The sequence below is a fragment of the Rutidosis leptorrhynchoides genome, chromosome 7, assembly GCF_046630445.1.
Source record: "Rutidosis leptorrhynchoides isolate AG116_Rl617_1_P2 chromosome 7, CSIRO_AGI_Rlap_v1, whole genome shotgun sequence".
Taxonomy (NCBI): Eukaryota; Viridiplantae; Streptophyta; class Magnoliopsida; order Asterales; family Asteraceae; genus Rutidosis; species Rutidosis leptorrhynchoides.
The window spans coordinates 347,992,883-348,007,064 of record NC_092339.1 but is presented as its reverse complement, the minus strand read 5'-3'; the positions used below and the strand labels follow the sequence as shown (position 1 = coordinate 348,007,064).

General features: G+C 36.7%; 1 protein-coding gene across 1 annotated transcript; it reads left to right on the top strand.

The window, feature by feature from the left end:
- Positions 1–2,498: 2,498 nt before the first annotated feature.
- On the top strand, positions 2,499–3,590 carry LOC139858735 (uncharacterized). Its single transcript, XM_071847574.1, has one exon. The coding sequence runs from the start codon at positions 2,515–2,517 to the stop codon at positions 3,406–3,408; it is 894 nt and encodes a 297-aa protein (XP_071703675.1). The 5' UTR covers positions 2,499–2,514; the 3' UTR covers positions 3,409–3,590.
- The last annotated feature ends 10,592 nt before the right edge of the window (positions 3,591–14,182 follow it).

Below are 14,182 nucleotides of genomic sequence, written 5' to 3'. Positions count from 1 at the left end.
ACTACATTCTATGGTTGAATTATCGAAATCGAATATGCCCCTTTTTATTAAGTCTGGTAATCTAAGAATTAGGGAACAGACACCCTAATTGACGCGAATCCTAAAGATAGATCTTTGGGTCTGACGAACCCCATCCAAAGTACCGGATGCTTTAGTACTTCGATTTTGTTTTATATCATGTCCGAAGGGTTTCCCGGAATGATAGGGGATATTCTTATATGCATCTTGTTAATGTCGGTTACCAGGTGTTCACCATATGAATGCTTATTTTTGTCTCTATGCATGGGACGTATATTTATGAGAAATGAAAATCTTGTAGTCTATTAAAATGATGGAAATGATTATTTATGATAAATTAATGAACTCACCAACCTTTTGGTTGACACTTGAAAGCATGTTTATTCTCAGGTACGAAAGAAATCTTCCGCTGTGCATTTGCTCATTTTAGGAATATTACTTGGAGTCATTCATGACATATTTCAAAAAACGTTGCATTCGAGTCGTCGAGTTCATCAAAATTATTACTAAGTCAATTATAGCTAGATATATTATGAAATGGTATGCATGCCTGTCAACATTCGATGTAATGAAAGTTTGTCTTTTAAAAACGAATGCAATGTTTGTAAAATGTATCATATAGAGGTCAAGTACCTCGCGATGTAATCAACTAATGTGAATCGTTGTAATCGATATGGACTTCGTCCAGATGGATTAGGACGAGTCTCTACATCACTAGTGTGACCATCACTACGGTGTGACCATGGAAATTGTATGAAGATAACTTGAGAAATGAAGAACCTCACCCTCTATAACCTGAACATGAATAACACATATTTTTACCCTTAGTTGTTCGATTAGTCAGATAAATATGGCTTGAAAAGGGATGTCGATATCCATTTATAGTGCTAAAAGTAAGGTCAACTAAGTTGGTGGCCGAAAAAATAATGAATATACGTTCCCACAACATAATAAAAATCTTCAAAGGCAATATTGTGGATTTTCAAGCGTTTAATGTATTCGCACTAGCAAAGTGTATAAATTAAAAGCAAGATTTATGCTACTTCAATAAGCGTGAAAGAATCTCAGCAGTATACATATAAGGAGTAAAATTTGCTAAAATGCATATGTAAAAGATCATATTTGTTCCTATTAGGTGTAAAATTAACTGAAGTGCTTAAATGATCTCTGTGTGCAGTGATTTAGTTAGATTTCATATATTCATATGTGACTGTGAGATACTTGTATATATGTATTTTTTTTTTTTTTGTTCACAGATGAAAACTACCCTACCGGAGACAACCACATTCACTGGCAAATTTACAGCATGATGGGGTCCTATGACCCCACTAGTGTGGAATTTTTTCTTATAATGTATTTTTTAAATTGTATAGAACACCACAATATTTAGTTATAGAACGCCATTTATTCTTAAATTAATGATTTTTGAGGTAAACAATCAGTTAAGTGTATTTCAAATATAATTAGCTTTGAAAGAAATTTTCGGGACCCAATTTGGGTTTCATTATGGATTTGTCACAGACCACATTGAGTCCCCACTAGCGAGTATAATCCGTAGGTGACGAGCCCCCTAGCCAGTGGCGGAACTAGGATATTTTTCATCGGGGGCAAAAAAAAAAAAAATTAAAATCGTAGTAATTATTTTGGACAAAATATAGAGGTTTTGGGGCAAAAAATTGAGGTTTTTAGGCAAATTATGAAGGTTTTTGGGCAAAATTTGAAGGTTTTGGGGCGAATATTGGGCAAAATTTAAAGGTTTTGGGGCAAAATATGTAAGTTTTGGGGCAAAAACAAAAATCCACCGGGGGAAAAGTCGAAAAACCCAATTTTTTACACTGAAAAAAATAATCCACCGGGGGCGGGCGCCCCCTTGCCCCCAAGTAGTTTCGCCCCTGCCCCTAGCGCCTAGACCCGTAACCGGGTGAATTGCGCATATTGGCACTCCCTCCGGTTAAGAGCCTATTTTAATTCGATCTCGTACGTTACGTACTAAGATTCAAGCTCGGGTCTGCTGCTTCATAGGGAACTCGGTGGCCACTAGACTATGCCCTGGTTTACTTGTGTATATGTAACTATACGTAGTAATACAGTATTCATGTATGAGAATTATAATTAGGAAATTTATCATTTGTATAAACATAACTCACAATCAGATGTAATTTTTCACCTCCAAAGATATAAAATTGAAAGTTAAGTCCAATTGTAACGAAGAAATCATATAAAATGATGAATGATGAATGAGATAAGGAGTTGAAATGTTCAGTATAATTAAAAAAGTGGGAAACAGCAAAAGCACACCAAGAGAACATTCTCTAGTTGGGCATGGATGAACAAGACCACTACGTAGGGTCATGAAGGAAGGATGTTCTCTTTTTTGCATGTGTTAGCCCACTAGAATTACTTGTACTGGATACCACCTTACCCAAATGCATGCCTATATATACCCAACCTAATTCATTCAAATTCACAAATAACACACACTCACTTTTATTAACAATGCCTTCTCACAAAGTCTCAAGTGTTGTTTTCTTAGTGTTATTAGGTTTGGGCATTAGTGTGGCTACTAGAGCTCTTTTGAGTGTTGAAGAGAGTATTCCTTACATTCATGGTGGTTTAGGTAGTGGTGGTGGTGGTGGAGGTGGTAGTGGGGGAGGTGGTGGTTATGGGGGAGGAGGTGAACATGGGGTTGGATATGGTGGTGGGGCTGGAAAAGGTGGTGGTGAAGGTTATGGTGGTGGTGGAGCCGCAGGAGGAGGTGGAGGTGGTGGTACTGGAGGGGGCGGTGGAGGTGGAGGAGGAGTGACAGGTGGTGGTTATGGTGGTGGTGAAGGAGGTGGGAGTGGTGGTGGACAAGGTGGGGTAGTTTATGGTGGGGGAGCAGCTGGAGGTGGAGGTGGGGGTGGTAGTGGAGGAGGTGGTGGAGGTGGAGGAGGAGCACATGGTGGTGGTTATGGTGGAGGAGAAGGAGGTGGGATTGGCGGTGGATATGGTGGTGCGGGAGGTGCCGGTGGTGGAGGTGGAGGTGGACATGGTGGTGGTGGTGGAGGAGGAGTTGACATTGGAGGAGCAAATGGTGGTGGTTATGGCGGAGGAGAAGGAGGCGGGATTGGCGGTGGATATGGTGGTGCTGGAGGTGCCGGTGGTGGAGGTGGACATGGTAGTGGTGGTGGTGGTGGAGGAGCTGGCATTGGAGGAGCAGGAGGAAGTGGATATGGTAGTGGCGGTGGAGCTGGAGGTGGTGCCGGAGGGTCATATGGTGGATATAGTGGCGGAGGAGGTGGTGGAGGTTCCGGAGGAGGCGGTGGAGGTGGTGGTAGTATAGGTGAGCATGGAAGTGGTGGTGGGAGTGGAGGTGGTGAAGGTGGTGGCCATGGTGGTTATATTCCTTGAACAAATCTAATTATGGATTCATTGTTCAAATTGACAATGATATCTTTCATGAATAATATGATGAATGTATCTTTGTAGATGCATGTGTCAAATTGTAATGTTGTTTCAAGTGGTTTTTGTGATCTATAAGTATTGATATGATGTGTTCTTGGTTATTAATATAATGATCTACATCTTGTTTATTTTGTAGTGTACTTTCACATGATATGTTACAATTGCAAATAAACAACATTTTTAAAATGTAATGCGATACCACGTAAATTTTATTAAGTACGAAGTAAAAGATTAAAAAGATCACTTTTTTTTTCTTTCTTTTTCTTCCTTTCTAATGTAAGATGAAATGGGGCTTATGTTTCAACTGAATCATGTATCATGATCATTAATCTAATTCCATTACACTTTCATATGTTAAACCTCGTCAAAATCCTTTATTCTCCTATGCATTAATAACATACACAAACTGGCTAGTGAGTGGTAAAGGTGTCGGGGCACGGATGTTGTTGAGTGGTGGATAGCTTTAAACAAACGTAAAGGAGAAGTATCAGTAAATCTTGTGAAACGCGAGATATTTGTCCAGAACGCGAGAATGTTGGCAAATTATTTAATGACGAAATTATTTATAAATAATTTTACTTTAATACATACTTAACTTATACCCTTAGAAAAAATTATTTATAAATAATTTTGCTTTAATACATACTTCTTAACTTATACTCTTAGACATGCGTTACAACAATACCATGAACCAAAATCTGTTTACTTGTATATTTAATTATGACATCTACTTGTAATTAACAATAATGTATGTGTTTGTTTCGATGTAGTTGTGTGGTTTCTATTTATTTCTAATTTGTTTTTTTCCTGGTAAGTCTTCGTTTCATGTAGTGGTAGTTTAACTAGTGCTTTACGTTAGGGTTTTTTAGAGCATCAAACTTACACACTTTACAATTTTTGCATGAATAAATAACATTTGAACCCATGACGTAAAAATCAGAGGGACACCTCAATGCTTTACGTTCGATTTTCTTTCTTTTGCATCACTTTTGAATCTTTCATTCGTTGATAAAAGATCCTCTTATACTTAACTTTCAATTTCTTTTTGTAAAAAAAGTCTTTTATCAAAGTTAATATTAACAACTCATTGAGTTGGGTCTTAATGTTTAATGTTTTTTTATGTGCTTTGCAGGCTAGCTACCATGAAGACACTTGAGATAGTATATGTTCAATTCTTCAATTGAAGCTACCTCTGAAATTAAAAATCGTGTTGTTAGTTACTGATGAAGCAATATGTTGTAACCACTCTTTATGATGTTAAAAATTTGGAAGCTCGTTTTCAAGAAGCTGAAAACCTTGATGTAATCAAGAGTTGTGGTGGATCATTAGCCCCAACGCCAGACAGATTCAATTTAAATGTGCCTTTTTAAATGATAAGCACATTTCTAAATAGTATCTTAGTAGCTAATGAATCAATAATGGACTTGATAGCTAACCGCAAAATAATGTCTCATCTTTAAAGTTGATTTTGAGAAGGCATTGATGTAGTGACCCGAACTTTTCCATGTTTATATATATTAATTGAGATTGATATTTACATGATTAAATGTTTCCAACATGTTAAGCAATCAAACTTGTTAAGACTTGATTAATTGAAATAGGTTTCATATAGACAATTGACCACCCAAGTTGACCGGTGATTCACGAACGTTAAAACTTGTAAAAACTATATGATGACATATATATGGTTATATATATAGTTAACATTATATTATGATAATTAAACATATCATTAAGTATATTAACAATGAACTACATATGTAAAATCAAGACTACTAACTTAATGATTTTGAAACGAGACATATATGTAACGATTATCGTTGTAACGACATTTAATGTATATATATCATATTAAGAGATATTCGTACATCATAATATCTTGATAATATAATAATTTAAAATCTCTTTTGATATTATAAACATTGGGTTAACAACATTTAACAAGATCGTTAACCTAAAGGTTTCAAAACAACACTTACATGTAACGACTAACGATGACTTAACGACTCAGTTAAAATGTATATACATGTAGTGTTTTAATATGTATTTATACACTTTTGAAAGACTTCAATACACTTATCAAAATACTTCTACTTAACAAAAATGCTTACAATTACATTCTCGTTCAGTTTCATCAACAATTCTACTCGTATGCACCCGTATTCGTACTCGTACAATACACAGCTTTTAGATGTATGTACTATTGGTATATACACTCCAATGATCAGCTCTTAGCAGCCCATGTGAGTCACCTAACACATGTGGGAACCATCATTTGGCAACTAGCATGAAATATCTCATAAGATTACAAAAATATGAGTAATCATTCATGACTTATTTACATGAAAACAAAATTACATATCCTTTATATCTAATCCATACACCAACGACCAAAAACACCTACAAACACTTTCATTCTTCAATTTTCTTCATCTAATTGAACTCTCTCAAGTTCTATCTTCAAGTTCTAAGTGTTCTTCATAAATTCCAAAAGTTCTAGTTTCATAAAATCAAGAATACTTTCAAGTTTGCTAGCTCACTTCCAATCTTGTAAGGTGATCATCCAACCTCAAGAAATCTTTGTTTCTTACAGTAGGTTATCATTCTAATACAAGGTAATAATCATATTCAAACTTTGGTTCAATTTCTATAACTATAACAATCTTATTTCAAGTGATGATCTTACTTGAACTTGTTTTCGTGTCATGATTTTGCTTCAAGAACTTTGAGCCATCCAAGGATCCATTGAAGCTAGATCCATTTTTCTCTTTTCCAGTAGGTTCATCCAAGGAACTTAAGGTAGTAATGATGTTCATAACATCATTCGATTCATACATATAAAGCTATCTTATTCGAAGGTTTAAACTTGTAATCACTAGAACATAGTTTAGTTAATTCTAAACTTGTTCGCAAACAAAAGTTAATCCTTCTAACTTGACTTTTAAAATCAACTAAACACATGTTCTATATCTATATGATATGCTAACTTAATGATTTAAAACCTGGAAACACGAAAAACACCGTAAAACCGGATTTACGCCGTCGTAGTAACACCGCGGGCTGTTTTGGGTTAGTTAATTAAAAACTATGATAAACTTTGATTTAAAAGTTGTTATTCTGAGAAAATGATTTTTATTATGAACATGAAACTATATCCAAAAATTATGGTTAAACTCAAAGTGGAAGTATGTTTTCTAAAATGGTCATCTAGACGTCGTTCTTTCGACTGAAATGACTACCTTTACAAAAACGACTTGTAACTTATTTTTCCGACTAGAAACCTATACTTTTTTTGTTTAGATTCATAAAATAGAGTTCAATATGAAACCATAGCAATTTGATTCACTCAAAACGGATTTAAAATGAAGAAGTTATGGGTAAAACAAGATTGGATAATTTTTCTCATTTTAGCTACGTGAAAATTGGTAACAAATCTATTCCAACCATAACTTAATCAACTTGTATTATATATTATGTAATCTTGAGATACCATAGACACGTATACAATGTTTCGACCTATCATGTCGACACATCTATATATATTTCGGAACAACCATAGACACTCTATATGTGAATGTTGGAGTTAGCTATACAGGGTTGAGGTTGATTCCAAAATATATATAGTTTGAGTTGTGATCAATACTGAGATACGTATACACTGGGTCGTGGATTGATTCAAGATAATATTCATCGATTTATTTCTGTACATCTAACTGTGGACAACTAGTTGTAGGTTACTAACGAGGACAGCTGACTTAATAAACTTAAAACATCAAAATATATTAAAAGTGTTGTAAATATATTTTGAACATACTTTGATATATATGTATATATTGTTATAGGTTCGTGAATCAACCAGTGGCCAAGTCTTACTTCCCGACGAAGTAAAAATCTGTGAAAGTGAGTTATAGTCCCACTTTTAAAATCTAATATTTTTGGGATGAGAATACATGCAGGTTTTATAAATGATTTACAAAATAGACACAAGTACGTGAAACTACATTCTATGGTTGAATTATCGAAATCGAATATGCCCCTTTTTATTAAGTCTGGTAATCTAAGAATTAGGGAACAGACACCCTAATTGACGCGAATCCTAAAGATAGATCTATTGGGCCTAACAAACCCCATCCAAAGTACCGGATGCTTTAGTACTTCGAAATTTATATCATATCCGAAGGGTGTCCCGGAATGATGGGGATATTCTTATATATGCATCTTGTTATTGTCGGTTACCAGGTGTTCACCATATGAATGATTTTTATCTCTATGTATGGGATGTGTATTGAAATATGAAATCTTGTGGTCTATTGTTACGATTTGATATATATAGGTTAAACCTATAACTCACCAACATTTTTGTTGACGTTTAAAGCATGTTTATTCTCAGGTGAATATTAAGAGCTTCCGCTGTTGCATACTAAAATAAGGACAAGATTTGGAGTCCATGTTTGTATGATATTGTGTAAAAACTGCATTCAAGAAACTGATTTCGATGTAACATATTTGTATTGTAAACCATTATGTAATGGTCGTGTGTAAACAGGATATTTTAGATTATCATTATTTGATAATCTACGTAAAGCTTTTTAAACCTTTATTTATGAAATAAAGGTTATGGTTTGTTTTAAAAATGAATGCAGTCTTTGAAAAACGTCTCATATATAGGTCAAAACCTCGCAACGAAATCAATTAATATGGAACGTTTTTAATCAATAAGAACGGGACATTTCAGTTGGTATCCGAGCGTTGGTCTTAGAGAACCAGAAAATTTGCATTAGTGTGTCTTATCGAGCTTGTTAGGATGCATTAGTGAGTCTGGACTTCGACCGTGTTTTCTTTAAAAATGATTGCTTAACATTTTTGTTGGAAACTATATATTTTTAACATATGAATATTACGTGATATATTAATCTCTTAACGTGTTTGATATTATGTGATAGATGTCTACCTCTAGAACAAGTCCCATTGACTCACCTAATAATAATGAAGAGTCAAATGTAAATTGGAATGATTTGTGGACTGATTCACAAGTTCCCGAAGAGGAACCGGAAGAAGAGTCGGAACCGGAAGAAGAATCGGAACCGGAAGAAGAATCGGAACCGGATGAAGAAATAGAACCGGTGGGGGAAATAATAAAACGGTTAAGTAAAAGAAAATCCTCAACCAACTGACCAAAGTTAATTATGGTCAATGGTGTTTCCGCCAAGGAAGCAAAATATTGGGAGGATTACCAATTCTCCGATGAATCGGATTCCGACGAGAATTCCGATGATGTTATAGAAATTACCCCAACTGAATTTAAAAAGGCAAAAGAAAATAATAAGGGAAAGGGCATAAAAATAGAGAAATCTAATTCCAACCCCGATGAACTTTATATGTATCGTCAACCCCCGAATTCCTTAAGTTGTAACAATGACCCGGGAACCTCTAAACCACCAGGTTTTTCTAAACCAATGTGGACAACGACGGCTCGTATTAGGGGAACATCATATATCCCTAGAAACTTGGCAAAACGAACCAAAACCGAAGAAGAAGAAACGAGTGAGTCGGAATAAGATAGTTGTATTCGTGTGGTGTAATATATGTAATATAGTGTTCTTATGCTTTATGATATATGTAAAAATTGCTTGTATTAATAAGTATTTTTTTATGAAACTAACTCTTGTCTATTTTACAGTTTAAAAACACAAAATGGATAGACAACCCAATATTTTAAGAGACCTACCCGGAGACATGATTGATGAAATCTTGTCTAGAGTCGGCCAGAATTCTTCGGCACAACTATTTAAGGCGAGATCAGTTTGTAAGACATTCGAAGAACGTTCCAAGAATGTCTTGGTTTATAAGAGACTTTCGTTTGAAAGATGGGGGATATCACATTGGGAAACCCATAAGTTACGATGTGTTTACTTTGACGCATATATTGCGGAGAACCCAAATGCTATTTTACGCAACGGGTTAAGAAATTATTTTGACTCAATATATCCGAATATTGGACTTCGTGATTTAGAAAAAGCGGCTAACATGCAACATAAAGAAGCATGTTATGCTTACGGATTAGTAATGTTCGCTTCTCACCAAAGTGAGAACAAGAACATCGGGCTACAACTATTAAACAAAACGTTTCCACAAGTGACGGAGTCGGTAATTGGGGTAAGAAATGAGGTTTTTAGATTATTACGGGACTGTTGGACATTACGTAACCCTCGTCCCTTTGATGACGTTACAACACGCTGTCTTATCAACGGCCATAACGGTTATGTTGCACAAGACCAAGGATGGGAAGTAGTCCTAGTAAAACCAGAATGCATGACTTGTTTCTGGACGTATGAATTACGTGTCTTTATTGCCTTTGCTGAACGACTTGTGTACTAGCTAGAATTGTCTTCACAACTATCTTGTATCAAAGTTATTGTGTGCTATATTTCATGCTTTATGTAAAATAAGCGGTATTGTAAGTTTGTAAAATATTGTATAAAAGTTTGAACGCGAAATATTATTATAATTAGTTTTTCATATAGAATTGTAGTAGTTGAATTGTATATTAGCTACTAAGTATGAACTTAACGGGTAGGTACTACCCGAATTTAAACTTATAAAACGCTAATATGAAGAAAAAGCTTTTATAAATGAGTTCATATTATGCTACGAAATACTATTAACTACTCTTAATATTCTGTATGATTAACTTGTTCCATTTAACTATTTTGAAGGAAATGGCACCGACTACTCGACACACCGTGAATATGAATGAAGAGGAATTCCGTACTTTTCTAGCTTCAAACATAGCCGCAGTACAGGCTGCGCTACATACCAACAATAACCTTGGATCTAGCAGTACAGGAAATCGTGTAGGATGCACGTACAAAGAATTCACTGCCTGCAAACCTTTGGAATTTGATGGAACCGAAGGACCGATCGGATTGAAACGGTGGACCGAGAAGGTTGAATCGGTGTTTGCCATAAGTAAGTGTACTGAAGAGGACAAAGTGAAGTACGCTACGCATACCTTCACAGGTTCTGCGTTAACATGGTGGAATACCTATCTAGAGCAAGTGGGACAAGATGATGCGTACGCACTACCGTGGTCAGCATTCAAGCACTTGATGAACGAGAAGTACCGTCCCAGAACCGAGGTCAATAAGCTCAAGACAGAACTTAGAGGGTTACGAACCCAAGGATTTGATATTACCACGTACGAAAGACGATTCACAGAATTGTGCCTATTGTGTCCGGGAGCATTCGAAGATGAGGAAGAGAAGATCGACGCGTTTGTGAAAGGATTACCGGAAAGAATCCAAGAAGATATAAGTTCACACGAGCCCGCCTCCATACAACAGGCATGTAGAATGGCTCACAAACTAGTGAACCAAATTGAAGAAAGAATTAAAGAACAGAGTGCTGAAGAGGCCAATGTGAAGCAAGTCAAAAGAAAGTGGGAGGAAAACGGTGATAAGAATCACCAATACAACAACAACAGCAATTACAACAATAATCGCAACAATTATCCCAACAATCGCAACATCAATCGCAACTACAACAAACGGCCCAACAACAACAACAACAACAACAACAGCAACTACAACAATCATCCCAACAACAATAATAACCGCAACAACAACAACAATCAGAAGCAGCTATGCCAAAGGTGTGAAAAGAATCACTCGGGGTTCTGCACCAAATTTTGCAACAAGTGTAAAAGAAATGGTCATAGCGCGGCGAAGTGTGAGGTCTACGGACCAGGGGTTAATAGAACGAAAGGAACAAATGGTGTCGGAACGAGTAATGGCGGAGCAAGTAGTGTCGGAGCAAGTTATGCCAATGTAGTTTGTTATAAATGTGGAAAACCAGGCCACATTATTAGAAATTGCCCGAACCAGGAGAACACGAATGGACAAGGCCGTGGAAGAGTTTTCAATATTAATGCGGTAGAGGCACAGGAAGACCCGGAGCTTGTTACGGGTACGTTTCTTATTGACAATAAATCTGCTTATGTTTTATTTGATTCGGGTGCGGATAGAAGCTATATGAGTAGAGATTTTTGTGCTAAATTAAGTTGTCCATTGACGCCTTTGGATAGTAAATTTTTACTCGAATTAGCAAATGGTAAATTAATTTCAGCAGATAATATATGTCGGAATCGAGAAATTAAACTGGTTAGCGAAACATTTAAGATTGATTTGATACCAGTAGAGTTAGGGAGTTTTGATGTGATAATCGGTATGGACTGGTTGAAAGAAGTGAAAGCGGAGATCGTTTGTTACAAAAATGCAATTCGCATTATACGAGAAAAAGGAAAACCCTTAATGGTGTACGGAGAAAAGGGCAACACGAAGCTGCATCTTATTAGTAATTTGAAGGCACAAAAATTAATAAGAAAAGGTTGCTATGCTGTTCTAGCACACGTCGAGAAAGTACAAACTGAAGAAAAGAGCATCAATGATGTTCCCATTGCAAAAGAATTTCCCGATGTATTTCCGAAAGAATTACCGGGATTACCCCCACATCGATCCGTTGAATTTCAAATAGATCTTGTACCAGGAGCTGCACCAATAGCTCGTGCTCCTTACAGACTCGCACCCAGCGAGATGAAAGAACTGCAAAGCCAATTACAAGAACTTTTAGAGCGTGGTTTCATTCGACCAAGCACATCACCTTGGGGAGCTCCTGTTTTGTTTGTCAAGAAGAAAGATGGTACATTCAGGTTGTGTATCGACTACCGAGAGTTGAACAAACTTACCATCAAGAACCGCTACCCACTACCGAGAATCGACGACTTATTTGATCAACTACAAGGCTCGTCTGTTTATTCAAAGATTGACTTACGTTCCGGGTATCATCAAATGCGGGTGAAAGAAGATGATATTCCAAAGACTGCTTTCAGAACACGTTACGGTCATTACGAGTTTATGGTCATGCCGTTTGGTTTAACTAATGCACCAGCTGTGTTCATGGACCTTATGAACCGAGTGTGTGGACCATACCTTGACAAGTTTGTCATTGTTTTCATTGATGACATACTTATTTACTCAAAGAATGACCAAGAACACGGTGAACATTTGAGAAAGGTGTTAGAAGTATTGAGGAAGGAAGAATTGTACGCTAAGTTTTCAAAGTGTGCATTTTGGTTGGAAGAAGTTCAATTCCTCGGTCACATAGTGAACAAAGAAGGTATTAAGGTGGATCCGGCAAAGATAGAAACTGTTGAAAAGTGGGAAACCCCGAAAACTCCGAAACACATACGCCAGTTTTTAGGACTAGCTGGTTACTACAGAAGGTTCATCCAAGACTTTTCCAAAATAGCAAAACCCTTGACTGCATTAACGCATAAAGGGAAGAAATTTGAATGGAATGATGAACAAGAGAAAGCGTTTCAGTTATTGAAGAAAAAGCTAACTACGGCTCCTATATTGTCATTGCCTGAAGGGAATGATGATTTTGTGATTTATTGTGATGCATCAAAGCAAGGTCTCGGTTGTGTATTAATGCAACGAACGAAGGTGATTGCTTATGCGTCTAGACAATTGAAGATTCACGAACAAAATTATACGACGCATGATTTGGAATTAGGCGCGGTTGTTTTTGCATTAAAGACTTGGAGACACTACTTATATGGGGTCAAAAGTATTATATATACCGACCACAAAAGTCTTCAACACATATTTAATCAGAAACAACTGAATATGAGGCAGCGTAGGTGGATTGAATTGTTGAATGATTACGACTTTGAGATTCGTTACCACCCGGGGAAGGCAAATGTGGTAGCCGATGCCTTGAGCAGGAAGGACAGAGAACCCATTCGAGTAAAATCTATGAATATAATGATTCATAATAACATTACTACTCAAATAAAGGAGGCGCAACAAGGAGTTTTAAAAGAGGGAAATTTAAAGGATGAAATACCCAAAGGATCGGAGAAGCATCTTAATATTCGGGAAGACGGAACCCGGTATAGGGCTGAAAGGATTTGGGTACCAAAATTTGGAGATATGAGAGAAATGGTACTTAGAGAAGCTCATAAAACCAGATACTCAATACATCCTGGAACGGGGAAGATGTACAAGGATCTCAAGAAACATTTTTGGTGGCCGGGTATGAAAGCCGATGTTGCTAAATACGTAGGAGAATGTTTGACGTGTTCTAAGGTCAAAGCTGAGCATCAGAAACCATCAGGTCTACTTCAACAACCCGAAATCCCGGAATGGAAATGGGAAAACATTACCATGGATTTCATCACTAAATTGCCAAGGACTGCAAGTGGTTTTGATACTATTTGGGTAATAGTTGATCGTCTCACCAAATCAGCACACTTCCTACCAATAAGAGAAGATGACAAGATGGAGAAGTTAGCACGACTGTATTTGAAGGAAGTCGTCTCCAGACATGGAATACCAATCTCTATTATCTCTGATAGGGATGGCAGATTTATTTCAAGATTCTGGCAGACATTACAGCAAGCATTAGGAACTCGTCTAGACATGAGTACTGCCTATCATCCACAAACTGATGGGCAGAGCGAAAGGACGATACAAACGCTTGAAGACATGCTACGAGCATGTGTTATTGATTTCGGAAACAGTTGGGATCGACATCTACCGTTAGCAGAATTTTCCTACAACAACAGCTACCATTCAAGCATTGAGATGGCGCCGTTTGAAGCACTTTATGGTAGAAAGTGCAGGTCTCCGATTTGTTGGAGTGAAGTGGGGGATAGACA

Excerpts from the sequence above, each read along its gene's own strand:
- LOC139858735 (XM_071847574.1), top strand. The coding sequence starts at position 2,515 with ATGCCTTCTCACAAAGTCTCAAGTGTTGTTTTCTTAGTGTTATTAGGT.